Here is a 19,238-nt window from a genome sequence, read left to right on the forward strand (position 1 = left end):
GTGGAAATTAACCCCTTGCCTTATGATTTGTTTCTAACCTCTGATCGATACAACTACTCTATAATTAATTCATTAAGAGAAACAACAGATTGAAATACATATTCCATATCTTTCCGAAGTATAACTGACAATAGAAGAATAATACTAAATTCAAATTCAATTCCAGCAAGTTCTTCCAAGGCAAGGAGCTAAACGCGTCTGTTCACTCGAAGGAACGCCACCCTCGAAACGCGAGCTACCCTAAAATCTACGCATCCGACGGTTTCCTTTACAAAACATCCCCAAAGGTTGCAGTCACTCAGCGAAATAACTCGCAGCCGAAGGATCTCGCGTGAAAGGCAGGCAGGCAGCCTATCGGCGGAGCGGGGATCGGCGAATATTTCATTCCGCCTTTCGTACACCTCGCAGCGCAATGTTCCATTAAGCCCTCGTGAAAACGACTGAAGCACCCCCGGCAGCGCGATCGAATTAGTCCGATCGAGGAGCCCGCGGTCCTCGTTTTACATGAATTTACATTTCACGGAGGACGATCGGTTCGTTCTTATCGCTCCTTTTTCGCCGTTCCGCTCGCGCTCGGGGGATACCCCACGGATCTCCAGCGTCCCGTCGGACGCCTATCGTTTCCCTCCTATCCGGCGCTCGGACGAGCGCGGCGCGTTTTAATATTCGCGAGTTGAGCGGCCGGATGAATTTGCATGGACGAACCGCGCGCAGATGCGCCGGCTTCGATCGGGAGCCGTACCTTTCTCGAGATAATGGAATGCACGGTGGCACGGCCGTCGCGGATCATGAAGATAAACTTGGCATTTGGAAAGAGATCGAGGATGTACGAGCCCATCTTCAGAGTGAGGGGATCCTTGTTGCACAACCGCGGCGCCGGCTCCGCGTGGCGCGCTATGATCTCCAGGCAGAACGCCGCTATCGCGCTGTCCATCACCTGGCCAAATTATCATTCCGTAATTAATATCCTCGTGTGACCCCGGACGAGCTCGTTGGGGGATGAAACGGTTATTGAGTGACGATCGGACGACAGCTTTGTCGCCGCAAACGGCTGAACCGCCGTTCTCTGCAGGAAACTAGAGAACTTCACTTCAAATGTACATGATTAAGTAATTTCGCGGTGAGATGTCTTTTCAGTAGGGGAACTCGTTAATTTATTTGATGAGAAGAATTACTATTAAGATAGATTGTGTATTGTTGTTTGTTTAGCATTTAATTTAATTTTTTCAATATATATTTATATAGGAATTCAGGTCGAAATGTATTTATTGAATATTGATTGATTTCTTAATACGGGTATCGTAACTTTGGAAGAGCCAAAGCCATCATTCGTAGCGATGCAAGCATCACCGTAGGTTCTCCACGTGTGTGGGAGTTTTTAGAGCTCTTTGATAAGAGGGGCCACAGTGTACAGTTCCGCGGTACTCACTTCCTTCGAAATCCCCGCCTCCGACAGCCGCAGGTTCTCCCTCTCTGATTTCAGCCAGTGCATCCTCATCTGCAGGATCCTCGGTATCACCCTGGTCTCTTGGCCGCACCTGTCACGGGAAAAACGATTCGCGAGTCAACATCCGGCTACTCGTCGGCCGGTCTTTGACGCGGGCAGTGATCAAGTGCACTCGACGCCAATCGTATCGGGCGTTAATTGGCAATTTGTCCCGTGAATAGGGGGCTCACCTGACATCGGGATGTGCATCCAGCATGGCGCGCACCAGGGTGGTGCCTGAGCGCGGCACGCCGCCGATGAAAATTAACGGCATATAGCGATCGTACGTGTACCTCTTGTGATCGAACGGACCCATCACGTATTTCTGCAATGAAAAAATAATCGGGAATGTTAACGACGGGTTGGCAGCATTATCGTGCAAAGCGGGGAGGGAGTATTCGATGGGGACGTCTGTGTTAAATTCGATCGGGTAGTAACAAATATTTTCGGGTATATTCGGTATTCCCTTGTGTCGCTGGCAACGCATATTTCGTATTAATATAGGAGTATATTATTATAATATCGGATCATAGGGTAGGTGTTAATACGGTTGAAGATATAAAGAAAGATTGATCGATCGTTACGTGTAAAGATTGCAAGTTTTTAAACATTGCAAGCGATTGTCGATATTTCGGAAAAGTTTATAACGCCGAGCACCTCGTACAAGTGCAAATTGCGACATTACATTTATTACCGAATGCTTTCACAATGTTACAATTGTGATCGTGTCATTTGCCGACCCGCAATTGTCCTGCGTTCCGCTTTCATCCTCACCCTTCGTCGAACTTTATCATAGAATTCCAATAATAGCAGCGATCTATTATTGACAGTAATTGCGTCGCGCGGGAAACACGTTCCGGAGGAGCGAAGAGAGACGAAGACTCCATAGAAATTTCATTCGCAGCCCGCTTTAATGATTACGCGAATCAGCGATGGCGGAACACTGAGGAGGCTCGGAGCCTCTTGAGCAGCGGCGGGCAAGGCAACAGCTTGTTGAACGTTTCTTAAGAAATTGCCGGGTCCGTACACTTCTCTTTGCATTCGTTAATTAAATGTCGATTGACGGCTACTTTCGATCCGTTTCGGCTAATGAACATCATACTTTATCGACACGGACGAACCGGGATCGATGTCGCGAAATTCGTATTCACACGGGTATTCGCTGCTCTAATCTGAAGTTTAAACAATTTTCAAGCAATTACGTTTCGTTTAAGCTTCGTTTCGAATTCTGCGTACCCGGACTCGTGTTTCTTATCCCATTTGATCGCTCCCAGTGTCTCGTGGATCGATTTATTTGTGGACTCCGGCACGCGTAAACAGAGCTGCTCGTATTACGCGTTCGAAAGTGGCGCCATTAGTGCGTACAAATGGCGTCTGGCCCGCCATGCGTCTCCGCCGCAACAGGAGCAGAATAATACGATATTCAGATCTCTTCTTAAAGGATATTATTAAATGCATTAATTCAAAGTTTTATACATTAGTTAATGAACATTTCGAGAATATACTGGACCTTGTTAATCAAAGTATTGATTTAATTTGAAGCTAGAAATATGCTATCCATATTGATGCAATAGTGGTTGCTGCTAATATTCGAAACGAGATTACGATTGCATTTCAGAATATCATGTTACTCCTATAAAAATGTACTGATTTGACCAATACAAATCATTTTATTATACCTACTTTCTATTTGTTTAAGAGAAACTGGAATTTCTGTTCCAAAGAAAATTAAGATTCAAGGATGAAATTATAAGATGAAGCGAGGAAAAGTTTCTAATAACTGAATTTTCAACAATGTTATGCCCTATATAAGCCGAACAAGTGTAGCTAAATGCCAGCTGTTCACTGGAACCACTCGATCGACCCAGCTAAAGGTCCGTTAAAGTATTCCTCGCGCGTAGGGCGTGAAAAATGTTTTCATTAATAGCACGGGGAACAGTATGAATTGAAGTGCGGTTATCTCCGTGAACACTCGGCGATGTTTTACTCGGTATGGGGGAATATTTATTTCTTATCGCTGCCAGGGGAGAAGGAAGTCTACGGAGAGCGAGTAAGTGGAGGTCTGAAGATAAATAGAAGGCGCATGCCGCGTATTATGACTCGAGAAACGAGGGAAATCTCTCAGGGGATGCACCGGTGAAATCCGCAAACAAGAACGCGCGTGTTTGCGTCGGAAAAGCGTACCATATTAATTGCATTCGTTTCGAACGCGGCGAACGATTTCCACGATGCATCGTTCAATTTAACCCTCCGCAAAAATTCGTTTATTTGCCCTTCCGAATTCCACAAATATTCATTTCCCGCGGTAAAAATCAATATCCTTTACGAATTACCTAGGTGTTCCACATTAGCAGCCATTCGTACTGCTATTGACTGTTCACATTTCTCACCATGAATCGAAGACACTCAAATTTTTGCATTAAAAGAAACGCGTATCTCAATCTTTCTCAATCTTTCTCAATTTCTTTTCTCCCCGTTGGCTTCTGAGCGACTGAAACAATATTCTTTCCAGTCACCAAAGGATTTACTCCGTCGTTCCTCCCAGGACAGAAAGCTCTTCCCCGTATAGCTTCCGACTTCGTTGCATAATCATTTCACAAGCCAGAACGTTAATTTCCTCAATTTCTGCTTTCCGGGCTGAACCGCGTCGGCGACACGTATATCGGCGCAAAATCGAACGTCGGGGCACGGCAACGGGTCCGAAAGGGTTGCCGGAACAACACGGGTATAAAGTTAAAGGCTCGTTATAACCATGGTCGCGAATCGTTTAATTAACCGCAGCGATCCCGCCGCGGCGGAGGGGAGATACACGGGAGGCTCGATCGAGCTCGCGCCGATGCGGCTCGCATGATTATTAATAAACGTCGACGGTCACGATTCATTAGCGTGGCGCATAAATTGCGAGCGAATTACCGGCATATAATTTTCACGACGCGGAGCCTGCGCGCACGCCCGGAACACAAATTTCTCCGGTTCGCACGTACTACGTGTTCGTCGGCGAAAAAACCGCGTCTCGTAATCAGCATTTTTTTTCATCCTCCCCCCGTGCACGGGGAAAATAACGCGTGTGTCCACCCCGGTCCTCCAGGCGCCCGGGAAAAAGTAAATCCGCCGCCGAAATTCTATGGAGAGCGGGAACGGTTTTAATAAAAACCGGTAATTAACCCGCTAATTAGCCGGTCGCGACGTTTCGGCCGCCGAGGAATGTGTTCCTGGGATGACTGGCTGCGGGATGATTCCTCGCGCGCGAATGTTTACGGGAATACGCGGGAGGAAGACGCGAAAATAACTTTGATATTTACCGGTCCGCGAGAAATCGCGGCTCGGAACGGTTCTTTCCTCCCGTTCGCGTTGTTCCGTCGGAACGAATGAATAATGAAGATCTAGAGTGCGCTGTATGAAATGAATATAAATATATATTATATATATTTATATGGGCTACGGTGGCGGATATGAATTTATTTGGAATACGTGATGTTAAATACGATTTATTCGATGCTATGCGCAACGGAACATTGTCGCGTGAATTTATTTCGTGTACGTGCGACGTATTGTTCAACGTTCTCACCATTTTTTCCGGCGTTTCGCGGGGTGTGCGTTAGACTGTAGCTGTTTTGTCATTGAACCATCGTGGTTTGCAACGATACGCGTTTGTAGAAGCATTTTTCAAGGAATCGACGTGCAGGTTTCAATGTCTTCCCGCGAATCGTTTCAATAAACGAGAAGCAACATTGCATCGAATTTTACTGATATTCCTGCTTCGTAATTCTTCGAAGATTTTCGTATGCTGCGGACGCGTGAAATCCAGTAGATTAATAATTACGCTTTACAAATGCAATAACTTGCCGCGTTTTAAACGGTTATTCGTATACCCGTAAATAATTCCGTCCCCGTAATCCCATTTACATGATTCACGTTGTAGGATATGAAATTTTCGGAATGAAATACCCTTCCGGCAGCGAAGCTCGGTCGTGCGCGAATCAACGCCACTTATTCCGGGAAAAAACTTGTTTGTACACAATTAGTTGGAACAGGATGAAACTATTAATACAAAACACGGCGGAGTAAATTGGAGCTAGAAGTTCCTCGTGTAACGATTACAGTTCACGAATAAAACAATTCGCCATGCCACGAGCAGGTTTTACAAACAGTTCCATTTGCATCCCGCAAAATATACAATTCTGTCAATCGATCGATCAATCGCTTTCCAACGAAGCTCATCGACTAATTATCTAATATTCACTCGGACAGAGAAGATGTACAAGCTTCGTGCAACGGAACGAATAGCACAGCGATAACTAATACACAGTGGAAAAATATTAATGAACGTTAATCACGAAGTACGAGGCTTCGAGATGGAACACGAAGAAATGAATTACGGAACGCGCACTTACACGGTTAATAAACTTAACTATCGCTCGGCGACGACTGCCTCGTTTATCCGACTGTCAGACGCACCGCCACGGTTAATTAACGGTTAATTGAGAGTAGACGACGCGATCTCGTGGGAGGATCCGCGCTTCGATACGGGAACCGAGACGAAAAGGCGAACCACAGAATTGACGAGCTCTGGAAACAGTTGTAACTCGTTTGTTCAGCAAGAAAGGAAACGCAAATCGAGAAAATTAATATTTCTCAATAAATCACTTTTGAAATTATTGTACAACATGTTCAGATGCTGCAGAAGAAAGACCGCCCGAGAAAAAATAACGACATGAATAAATCCTTTAATCGCTCGAATGTCAGATCTTCGCGACAAGCCGATCGAAAAATGCCAAGCAGCGCGATCGCGTTTTCTACTTCCACAATCGACGCTTTTATATTTTCACATAAGGGAATTCTAAATAGTTAAATCGTTCTTCTATTGCGTATATAAACAGGTGATAAATAATAAAGAATTAGAAGGCGAATAAATCAACTTAGAATACCAGCGTTTGGAACTTTACTGACCGCTTCCTTAAAACAATACGAAATTTGATCGGAACCAATTATTCGTTTAAAATATATTAGAATTCTTCCGCGTACAGCGACGTCAGTTAATCTCATTGTAAATTGCTAGCTATACAGCTCAGTTTCCTCAGGATTAAACTGGATGCGACGTGTTAACCGCATTTTCGTCTGAGCGACTCGCGCACCGGTGACACGGCTCTTCTCCTTTGTTCCCCTTTGTCCGCGTTTCATTTGATAAGCAGTCGTCACAGTTTACTCGTCTTTTATCGCGAACGACGCGTGCCGCTCGAACGCGACGCGGCGAACAATAAAGTTCACCGCGGAACGGTTTAATTAGCGGCGCGATTAAAATTCCAGCGACGCGGGCGTTAACAATCGCCGGCACAATCGGCATTTACGATCGGCGCGCGTAATTGCGACAGGTCTCGCCGATAAATGAACAAAACGCCGGAGATTTGTTAATAATCCGATGCCCGCAGAACGGGAACGTTCGTTCGCACCGGTTGTGAGCCGCGAATACCTTGGGATTGTTGTTTATTAAAGATTCACGCGGACTGCAGGCGGAAAACAGGCTTACACGCGATTGAATTTCACGATCGAGCGATAAATTACCGGTTAACACTAGGTTCACGGAACGCGTCAATTTGACGCAGATTGAATTTTATAAACATTATTTGGCAAACGTTTCAATCGGTTTTCGTTGATCCAGTTACACGGATATCAGTCCTGATCGTCTATTTCTACATCTACAATTTCCAAAATCTAAATGAACGAATATCAACTTCCCCAGGAACAAGTGTTAGAAGTTAGAATGAGTTTTTGTTTAGAAATTTGTACATGTTCAGCTTCGATAGAACAGAACAAAAAATCGAAATCTTCGTCTTGTAAGTAAAAAACTGAGGAATGGAAAGTTGGATCTCAAATTCTGGGGCGAGAAGCTAGAAACTTGCGAATGGAAATTATTCCTCATGGATTTCTTGTTAATAGACATCAAGCTTCGATATCAGTAAAAGAGATTGTTAAAGAACTGATAAACAATTTGTGTTACAAGCTAAAAACTGAGAAACGACAACCATTTTTAGTTCTTTGCTTATAACACGAAGGTTTCTAAGGTTTACAATTCCTTTACCAATATCAAAGCCGATCAATAAGAAATCTAAGGAGCAAAATGTCGATCCTAAGTTTCAACTGTTCATTTTTCGTAATACACAAAGAAGTGAAAGAAAGAAATACTTCACATAATTCCCTTTCTCTCAAAGGTACATTTTGCATTCATACGTCGATAAAAATGCGACAGAAACGTGATTACAAGTTTCCGTTTGTCAAACGAAACGGAATTCACTTCTGTATGCATCCAAAATGAACAACATTTTCATCCACGCATTGTCCACTTCGAACACGTAATTTGCAACATTTCAAAAATGAAACGCGACTGGACAACAGCGGGAACGGGGTCGTTTATCTCATTAGTTGGCCATTGCGAGCAACTACGCTCGGTGTTTCCGATGCGAGTGGATTAAAGGATACCAAAATATCGCGCGTAGCCGATAATGAATGGCCCGCGGATGCTCATGGCGTTTCCATGGGTGGATTTTCCACGTTTGAATTCGTAACTCCGTTCGCGAACGGATCTCGGCCGGTTGGAAATAAGATCGAGCCGCGTTCCATCGCACGGAAGTTTTCGCCCCGGACATATTTGGAGACTTTTATACGCTATAAATGCGCCGAGCTCCGCGGTGATCTAATAAACTTTATTAAAAAAGGGAACAACCGCTACGGGATGATGGAGAGGGTATACGACGCGGATCCCGTAACCTATATACCGCGGCTTGAAAATATTAAGATACCCGGGCGAGATGAAGTGAACTTGAAATATCGCCCGGAAACTTCGGGAACTTCTCATTTTTCTATTCTCCTCGCGCCGTGATACGAACGGTATCGTTTTCATGTAAATACGAGAAGGATGGAACACTGAGATAAATAAATATCTGTGCACTTTGCGCATTGATAACGAGAAATCTCGTTTTTACGTGAAGAAGCTATGCGACTTTGCTAATTACCAGAGCATTGAAAATATACAGTTTCATTCGAATTGATTATTTAAAATATATTACATAATATCTGAGTTTTTCTATGTATAGTGGTATAAGTTGACATCACTGAAAATTGTTAACACGTTGCGCACTGGTAACGAGAAATCTCGTTTTTATGTAGACACTTAGCTATGCAACTTCGCTAATTGCCACAGCATTGAGAAATATAAAGTGATGGTGATTTCTTTGCATTCGCCTTCATCGTGCTGCCAAATGACTTGATGGTATAACATTCAAATTTATAAGCCACATTATTACGCGTTTAATTCTACATAGAAACTTGTTGAAACTGCGCATTTTAACTCTCGGAGAACCGAAGTTGCAATTTTTCTATTTTTGCAGCTCATTCAAATATTCACTGTGAACCTGTTCCCTAAGGAAAGCTCCGAAAACGATCTAGCCGAGAACTTTCGAACGCCACTGTAGATTAACGAGCTAGTATTTTTACAGCTAACATTTCGAGTTGCTCGTGACACTGGTTTCAAGCGGAAATTGCTGCGGAAACGAGGATAAAAGTGTAAAGTGTATAATCTGGTAATTAATCTCCTATCATGTTGTTTTTTCATTGAGACATCGATGTTCCCGGGAATCCGTTTGATGGAATAATTCGAAAGCGTAATGGATATCGAGAGGAACCATTGTTTTTCCGCGAATTGTTTCACGAGCGCACGAAGCGTACTCGATATTTTTCATTGTTGAAGCGTCGCGTTTCGATGAACGAATTTTTCTACAGTCGCTTTAAAGAGGCAAAAAGCCTGGGAAGTTTTTCCGTCGATACGGAAGACGAATATTTGCGGATTTCTAATTGGCGGGCGCAGTTTATTCTCGCTCCGTCCCATTTTCGTCGTTCGACGCGGACGATGTCTCTCGCCGAGCGAAGAATCACGGACGCGAGAGAAACGACGCGTCTTTATTCTTGAAATAGGAGCATATTTTATGGAAGCGAGAGATTGAGACCGGCAGGCATCCAGCTTAACTCTGGGAAGATTATGTAAGAGGAGCTCCGCGAATCTGCCAGTTACGAAACATTCGAAATGCACCGTCTCTCCTGTGTACCGTATTCTTCGAGAATTATTCAATAGAATCACTGTTTCTGGACCACGGACATTTCTGCGTTAACCCTTTGCACTCGAAAGTTTATCACTGGAAATATTCGACATTTTTCGATGGGATACAGGCGACATTGATACTAATTTCACGATAATTCACGGATAAGTTCAGCGACAAAGCTATCTTATTGAATATTTAGTATTCAATGAGAGTAGAATAATAGTATTCTATGAATTTACAAAGCTATCTTATTAAATACTTAGTATTTTAAATGAAACTTTGTATTGCTATAGAAAATATTTCAAAAAATAGCTTCGACGCTGAATTTATCTGTGAATTATCGTTAAATTAAATTCGAAGTGATAGTGTATTAACCCTTTACTCGAGAAGTGGCTCTTAGATTCGATACAGCGAAACTATGAGGTTGAAACATTTTCTATTTTTTAGTTAAATATTTCACATAGTAATACAAAGTTTATTTCAACTACTAAATATTCTATTTCATAGTTTTGCTGTATCAACTCGAGTCTAAGAGTCACCTCTCGAGCAAAGGGTTAACAGTATCGTCGATCTCGTCGGTTGTAATAAAATGTTCGTACGTTCGAGTAATATTATACTCGAAACGTGGAAGACTCCGAAATAATCGAGACTATTTTTGTTCGGTGTGAATCGATGGAAATATAGATTAAGTTTTCAATCTGTTATAATATTAAGAGCAATAGAGATTTTAGCGTTATCAGGGGCATGAATAGAATTGCGCCGATGGAAGCGATAACACTGAAATTGGGAAAATTTATTTGATCAGCGGCGGAACGGAAAATGGGGATTATTTCACGTATTCCCGCGAAAATATTTCATAGTGCGATACGGATATTTTTATTGCTGATTGAATATCCTGCTCCAATTCGCGTTATTGCGTTCTTCGGTTCAGTTCGAAGCTGTCGTTACTCTTGAAATGTTTGCATTCAAATTTAGCGACACACACGGTGGCCAAACGTAGACGTTTCTTGTAGTTAATTTTATAATCGTCACTGAGAACGTCGAACAGCTCGTTCAGAGTACACGACTAACTTATGAAAAGAATTTTAAGCGAAAAATTCCGGTGTCTTTTAACGGTTCCCGTAGAAATAATGTTAACCCTTAGCAGTCCTATGTCCAGTCAGACTCGACATTCTGTTTTATTGCAACCATTTTTTCTATATTTATTTGTAGTATCACAATTGTACCATTTAAAGGTAACATTTCAATGACTCCCAAATATTCTTGAACAAATAAATGCGTCATATTAAGCTGTAATTGAATGAACTAACGTCGACGTGAACCTCAAACTGAGAAACCAAGAGCACTTCGGACGCAAAGGGTTAACACACTACGCCAGCTAAATTTCAGCTACTAAAAACGCGAGCAGGTGATTATATTGATATATCTTCGAACATCAATCAAACCGAAGTTTGTAATATACGAGAAAGAATAAGGAATTCGATGTAATTTTACTTTGGATTCGTGTTGTACGTATCTAAAATGTTAGATTCACTCTTTGCGGACGGATGTCGGCATTTCGGTAAGATGAAAAGTTTAGATTTGGAAGACTAAGTCGTGAACAAGAGATCAGCACGTGGTTTTCTCTTTTTCTATTGATTAAGCAATCGATATATAATTTAGCTTCATATGTTGAAGGTTTTGCTAAAGTATAGTAACATTCTATAATATTCTAGGAACGATATCGAGACTGAATAAACCAATGAAACTTTCCGCGATCTATACAAACACGTTTTCTAGAACCACGTCCGTGAATCTAACGCGAATAATACTTTTTCTTCGAACGCGATGCCGTGCTCAGTCACGATTTACGTTCCTTTCAATGAGAAACTGTGAAATATGAACTTCGCCCGACGTGTTCCCGCGGTTTTCATCCCGTAATGAATTTCTTCCGATAACAATTGACCGTCGGCGATGCTCCGCATTACCATTCAGCGGTTCCGTTTGTGTTCGATGCGCGGGTATCGTTCCCCGGTGTTGGTAACGATAAAGCTTTCCGGTAAAAGCCGAGCAGTCTCGAGCAAATAAATACTAGCTACCGCGTCGAAGCCCGCGAGCACGCTGCGAACTCGTTGGGAATGATTGTCGGGGATCTAGAATGCGGAGTCGGCCGTTGTTCGGATTGTTTCGGGTAAGTATTTATCCGTGATAATTAACCGAATGTATTCTTGTTATTCCGGCTTTCCGGGTTATTCAGCCGGCCCGTAATTATCCGCTATCGAGCCGGGCATTTATTCGTTACTCTTATCTATTCTATCTTTGTCGAATTTCAATTCACTCGGACAACGCTCCTCTCGTCTCTCCGAAACGATTCCCATGGAATTCGTTCGTTAATGATCTACATTATGAAAGACTCGACCGTCGTCGCGTTCCATGCCACGGAAATTTCGGTTATATTCTACTTATGAACTGTATTGATTTTCTAAATAAAATATTAACTCGGGAGATGAGTGAGTCACTGGATTTGGCACGTGAAAACTATAATTTGATATTTGATATACTGCGTGTAATGCATCAATTTGAGAAATATTGAAATAATAGATTTCTTAGCACATCGTACTGGCAACGAGAAATCTCGTTTTTATGTGAAGACAGTTAGGTATGCAATTTTGCTAGTTACTATAGTACTTAGAAAAATATGAAATTTGATTCAAATTGATTATCTATTTAAAATATATCGCATGACAATATTGATATCTGAGTTTTTGTATGTATGGCAATATAAATTGATCTCGCTGAGAATCGCCAGTGCAATTCAATTTTCTGAAAATTAGCAACAAATGTTCCTTATTTTCTGGTGAAACATCAATGGTATTTTTACAATCAATATAAAACAATACCTTGCATAAATTAAGCGACGAAGCTATTTTATTTCGATGTTCCATGTGTTGGTAGATTATAAAAAATTTAATACAGAATTTTCAATTTTATAATTTCGTTGGGTTCAATCAAATGGCGAGTGAAAGGCGTTAATTTTTTACAATTAATATAAAACAATACCTTGCATAAATTAAGCGACGAAACTATTCTATTTCGATGTTCCATGTGTTGGTAGATTATAGAAAATTTAATATTGAATTTTCAATTTTATAATTTCGTTGGGTTCAATCAAATGGCGAGTGAAAGGCGGCTCTCGTGCAAAGGGTTAATATTCTACCATGTTTCCCATGATGCTTGAAATATCAACGAATCTGCGAAACACTGAAACTGCAATTTTCTTATTCTTCAATGAAAACTGCAGATTCTTGGACAGTTATCAATATCACAATAGATTTCTAGACAATTCTATTGAAAAGTTAGCGTCTCAGTGTAAATGGACGCGTGGGATTCTAGACAATTCTATTGAAAAGTTATCGTTTCAGTGTAAATAAATATTAACACGGAAATCTGCCGGGGAATACCCATATCCGGCTACGACAATATTTTCGTCGGAAACGTACAAGTTTCCCCGTGGCATTTTCATAAGACCAGGACACTGTTTGCCGTACGGATCGCGCACGGACGGCCGTGCACCCTTTAACGTCGCGCCCCCCGGCGTATGATCCATAGGATTTACGTCAAGGTTTAATATGTCCGCGAGGCTTTTAATACCGACCCACCCTTTGACTGTAATCTCTTTGTTCGTCTCCGTTCTAGCAGACTTTTGTCAGAGGCCGAGACACGGGGCCGTGTTTACGGAAAAGTTGACGATTCAATTTCGACGCAATCTCGGCCGAACTACTGGCAAAGGGATAATTCTCGATTAATCGATTCAGCGTCTTTAATACGTTCAGCGCCACGGCTACCGCATATGGTACACGTTAATTTTAACAAAATATTTTTAACCCTTTGCACTCGAAAGCTTTTCACTAGAAATATTCACTGTTCTCCGAAGAGATAGACGATGTTTCTTGAAACTGATTAATAAGAAAACATATATAAATTAAGAAGGAAAGTTATTTTATTTGAATATTCATTTGAAATTTTATTTGAATGGCAAATTTCGTTGTATTTCTTACAAATTGTCGATAGTAAAATATCACACGAGCTTAGTAACGACAGTAAATAGTACGTCACGGGGTTAATCTCAGCTACCGACAAAATGGCGCGCAGTCAGTGGAACGTATCTTCAAATGAAACTTCCACCTGAAGTAGAATGGAAAATTTCGTTGTATTTCTTACAAATTGTCGATAGTAAAATATCACACGAGCTTAGTAACGAAAGTAAATAGTACGCCAAGGGGTTAATCTCAGCTACCGACAAAATGGCGCGCGGTCAGTGGAACGTATCTTCAAATGAAACTTCCACCTGAAGTAGAATGGAAAATTTCGTTGTATTTCTTACAAATAATCGATAGTAAAATATTACACGAGCTTAGTAACGACAGTAAATAGTACGCCAAGGGGTTGAAGAAATATATCGCTATAGATAGTTCTTCGTACCGCGGCCTCTTCACGTCTCCTCGTATGCAGAACGACACGCGAGCGCTGTCAAAGAAGACAGACTCGCATATTTTCGCGAGAGTACCGACAAATGAAAATTCTGCCTGAATATTCCTTGATCTCGCAGTTCCTTTGGAGGACAGGTCGAAAACTTGGCGAAACGAAAGGGATGAAGTGGAATGTTGAGTGGCTCGGATGAATATTTCCGACGAATGACTCCTTGTTTGCGTAAATATTCAATTCTCAGTTGATCCGCTGATTTGTCCAATAGTTGTTGGTTGAATAACAGGTTCAGAGAGAGGGGAACGTTAAGAACAAGGAGGTTCCGTGGATCGAGAAGAAAATATTCTCCGTAAAGCGAGGAACTACCTTTCGGAATATTTTAGAAGAGATTTCGGTGATTTATAGGGAGTTCCGCCGCGGAGAATCATGATTTACAAGTGGCACGTCCCTTCCAAGCAACGTTCGGAATAGAACGAAGAAGATTCTCTCTTCGGATAGACCGTCGCGGAAACTGTGGAAAAAGTGGGACAATCAGTATTGGAAGAGGAAGCAGTTTGCGGTTTTTGAAGCGTTTCTTGGGACTTCGAGTGTTTGCTTCTTGAACGAGCTGAACATACAGAATTAAATGTTTCGAGTCACCTTCGATGACTGTTTGAATTGAGAGACACTAATGTTTCTAGAGATGTAGTCGGATAGAAGTGCTGGATCGAAGAAAATGGAGATCCGAAGGAAAATTCTAAAGATCTGAAACAATGGAGATTCTTCTGATCGTTGCAAGAAACGTTCAATTGAGAATTCTGTAGGTGTAACTGAAAACACTTATAATATTTATCAACTTGAAAACATTTACAAAGCACCGAAGAAACAAAAATTCATGTCAAATGTGGGAAAGTGTTTGTGAAAATAGATTCTTAGCAACACCGAATGCAGAAGGAAGAATTTTAAATTCTATGGAACGTATAACGATGTCATCTTTCAATATTACAAATAATAAGAACAACGATAACAATAATAATATAATATAATATTGTAATAATAATATAATGTAATATTGTAATCATAATATAATATAATATTGTAGCAATAATATAATAGAATAGAATATTGTAGCAATAATATGATATAATAGAACATTGTAGCAATAATATAGTATAATAGAATATTGTAGCAACAAGATATAATACAATATAATATTGTAGCAATAATATAGTATAATACAATATAATATTGTAGCAATAATATAATATAATACAATATAATATTGTAGCAATAATATCATCATTATCATAACCTACTACTATCATCGACCACCAAACCAAAAATCCCTCAACTTTCCCCAACAATACCAAAACAAGAAAATTCCTTACTTCCCACAACAGAATTTCCCACCGAAACACCGATCACCAAGAGGCACCAAGAAACTCACGCCATCCAGTCGCAGGTTCCCACACGCCCACGTCCACCATCGATTTTCCTTCGCTCGTCGAGTCTCTCCGTTCCCAGTAATTAATTGTTTTCATAATGGCGCGCCGCCGGGGGCTCGATTAAAAGTTCCCGGCGATTGTCGTCGAAACAACGTCGTCTGCAGGAACGTCCGCGAGGATCTCCGCCGGCGACGCGGAACCAGGCCCGCCGGACGTCGGGGCGATCGGGAAACGGTTGTAACGCGAGGATTAAGAAGTTCCCGGGCAAGAAGAGGGCTAATCGCCGGCGAGTGGCCAGGGAAATTCACCGGCGACGATAACGGGGAGTCCCATGGCCGGCTCGGACCCTCCCCCGGCTGAATCATAATGAAATTTTCCGGCAAATAAACCGGCGGGATAAAAACTTTCGCGGAAGTTAATTGTCGGCCGGCCGACGTCCAAGACGGCCCCTCTCCGGCGACGCAGTTAATTCGCGCGATAAAGTCCGGCGCGAGCGTTTCCTTTAATTGCGTCCCGCCTAATCCCGGCGGGCTCCCATTGAAATTTTCGCCGGGAACTGCCGCGATGGGCCGCGTTGCTGCTTCATGGTTCGGCGAGCGAGCTAATAGCTCGCTCCTTCTGTCGAGCACGCGTTTTCTATTTCGACATTTTAATAGTGAAACCCGTACGTCGCACGCCGACTTAACTTTGCGCGACTGATTGGAAGTGGACCGTATTAATATTTACTTCAGTGGAAATAACTCGCTGTTTATTAAGAGAATTCGGTAATACTCGTCAGCGGTGTCTACAACGACGTCTGTATAATCCGTCTCGTTCGTTCAGCTTGAATCTATCTTGTACATCCATCATCTCCGTATTTTGCGTGGGTTTTTATAAACCTTTGGATAGGCGTGTGCAAAATTGGAAGTCTGCCTGATTCGTAGCCTTCCAAGGTAGTGGGCGCGTGCAAACAAATTCCTTCGAGTGGGACTAACTTCCCCTTGACCAGTGATCCTAGAGGCTTGTATTAGCATTATAGAAATCAACCCTTAACATGTTCAGTGCCACGTGTACCACACGTAGCACACGTTGATTTTTGCAATAAAATATTTTTAAGGGACACATGGTCAAAAATAGCCGTATACGTTACAAAGCACTGAAAACATCGAGAAACGATACCAAAATATATAGAATTAAAAAAGAACTTGAATATAACAATATTCTATTTAAAAAAATCAATAAAATTCATAAGCAGAATATGGCCGAAATTTCCGTGTCACGGAAGGTGTTAATCATATTGCTTGCAATATGGGAAAGTTTCCAAATAATCATCCCTTAATCGAATGAAGTATAGTAATTCGATTTGATCGAGATCACCGGTGAACCACAGGGCGTCCAACGTGTTAAAGAGTCATCTGGAAATCAGCGTTGCGAGCGAGTTTGAACCTCTAACGAGCAGCGAAGTGCGTTTTCTGATGGCCGGAAATTAATGTCGCCACTGCACTTTGTTGCCAGACGAGGGATGAGCTATTTATTCACGACCGGCCGCGTAGCTAGTTCCTACCGGGGGGGGGGGGGGTGGAATAAGTTATTAACGAGCGGCGAGATGAAAATAGTTTCCCAATTTTGAAGGGTCTGATTAAAAATCTCGGAGCGCGCGAGCCGGCGATTCCTCTGCTCGTTAACGCTCGCCGCGGCGCGGCTGTAATTTCAGGTGGGAGGGGCTGTTGTGAATTTGACGAAATTATATGGGGAACGTTGTACCCGGTGCCTCGCGAGGAGTAATTTATGTTGGTATTGGTTTCATGGATCGCTACTCGAACGAGACGTTCGAGTACACTGGTGAGTTCATTCTTTCGCTCGCATTTTCGGGGGTTGCTCGTTTGGAGATTGAAGTTACTTGCTCGAAGGGGATGATGGAAACGCGATGATGGAAATTTTCAGCAGTACAGTTGCTTAGGAACGATAGAAGATGGAAACTTCGTGGCGATAGTGTCCCGGGATACTCTGAATCGAGAATTAACCCTTTGCGGACGAAGATTCTTTGAAATGTACGAAACCCGCAACGGAAGCTGAATTGTATATTAATTGCTTAAGTAATAGCGAAATCAGAAACTACGTGCTAATCTCTTGCTGTCCGAGTAATGCAATCATTCGCCTGCGGCTCGGTCTTCCAAATATGAATGTTTCATCTTAGCTATTCAACACTACCAATCAGAACTACGAACAAAACACAGAAGTGACTCTCAGTCGATTGGTACAGCAAAACTGTGTTGAGTACTTAGTATTTTAAACGAAACTCTGTATTCTTATAGGAAATGTTTCAATAAATGGCGAATTGTCATTAAATTAGTTTCAAATAATCGTCTATATGTGGTCGAAAAATGTCGAATGTGTCCAATTAAAAGGTAACAAGTTTCAAGTTATTCAAGGAATTGCTTCAGCGACACAGAAGCGAATTCGCGAATCGATTAAACTCTCGATGGATGTTGATAGTAACTCCCGAAGTTACTATAGAGACATTTGGAAAAGTCAATTTAACTGATTCTTCGTGTCCGCTGTTGCGCTCGCGGCGGCGACACGTACGCAACGAACTTCGCGGAAACTCGTTCCGACTGGGCGTGCGTTCCAGGGCGTCGACGATTGTCCCTGCGCGCACGTACCCGCTATTCACCGAGCCGGCCCGCGAAAACTCGGATGAAACTAATCCGTAATTACCGGGCCAACCCGCCGCGCTGCCAAATACCGCGATGGACGGCGTGATGGGAGTGCCGAGCGAGGACGCTGGGAATTACGGGCAGATTGGCTTCTCGATTTTCCGGCTGCTATGCTTGTTTCTTTTGGTTTCTTCGGTGATGGAAGTAATCATTGATCCACTGAATACTGTATTAGTTCATTTAGGTTTTCATTGCTTTATCATAGAATTTGAAGATTCTGATTGTGACTTGATGAATAGAAGTAGATAGTAACTTGATGAATAGAAACAGTAACATAGTTTCTCAATCTTCTACGTAAAAATATTAGCTTCAGTTTCTTTAATTATCGATGACGTGAGAAATGATAGGAATATTTGACTCTTAACACGTGCAACTAAAGTAGTAACCATTTTTTTTATTTCTTCGGTGATGCAAGAGAATCTGATCAGTATTCTGATTGCATATTGTATTACCTAGTTCATTTCGGTTCTCATTGCTTCATTATATAATTTGAAAATTCTAATAATAATTTTACAAGTAGAAGTAGACAGTAATGTGATAAATAGAAACAGCAACATAATTTCTCAATCTTCTACGTAGAAATATTAACTTCAGTTTCTTCAATCATCAATAATCTAAGAAACGATAGAAATATTCAACTCCTTAGTTACGAACTACAATCAACTACAGCGTACAATTAGATGACATCTTAAATAACAATATCAATACAACCCCATATCCTCCTCTATTACCCAAATACAAATGAGAATATTGCAACATATTCAGATATTACTCTGCACTAACGTGAGAACGGTGGAATGCACTAAACGCATTATGTTAATCCCGACAAATCGCACTCAGCGGCAGTGCTGTTCGCGATGCGGCGCAGCTCCCCGGGGTAGCTCACTCGTAATCAAAGGGTTAGAGGTACAAACGCGTTTGATCCCGCCCCGTGGTTGACCTGTAGCGTCGTTCGCGAGAAAAAGTGTCCTTCGTTCCTACCGTAACGCATTATACATTGCAAAGTAATATTTTACTCGCGCGACCGTTGCGAAATCCGACGGAAACGAATATTCTCTAGTGGTGTCCTCTTTTT

General features: G+C 42.0%; 1 protein-coding gene across 4 annotated transcripts in view; it reads right to left on the reverse strand.

The window, feature by feature from the left end:
* Tpst (tyrosylprotein sulfotransferase) overlaps positions 1-19,238 on the reverse strand; it is a 292,529-nt gene that overhangs the window by 4,185 nt on the left and 269,106 nt on the right. For all 4 annotated transcript variants that reach the window (XM_031988631.2, XM_076371966.1, XM_076371965.1 and 1 more), the window contains 3 exons: positions 1,678-1,811; positions 1,430-1,538; positions 743-937 (listed from right to left, as the gene is read on the reverse strand). In XM_031988631.2, the coding sequence (XP_031844491.1) occupies positions 743-937; positions 1,430-1,538; positions 1,678-1,811 (438 nt within the window). The remainder of the gene's footprint in view (positions 1-742; positions 938-1,429; positions 1,539-1,677; positions 1,812-19,238) is intronic.

This window comes from Nomia melanderi, chromosome 11 (genome assembly GCF_051020985.1).
Source record: "Nomia melanderi isolate GNS246 chromosome 11, iyNomMela1, whole genome shotgun sequence".
NCBI classification, from domain to species: Eukaryota; Metazoa; Arthropoda; class Insecta; order Hymenoptera; family Halictidae; genus Nomia; species Nomia melanderi.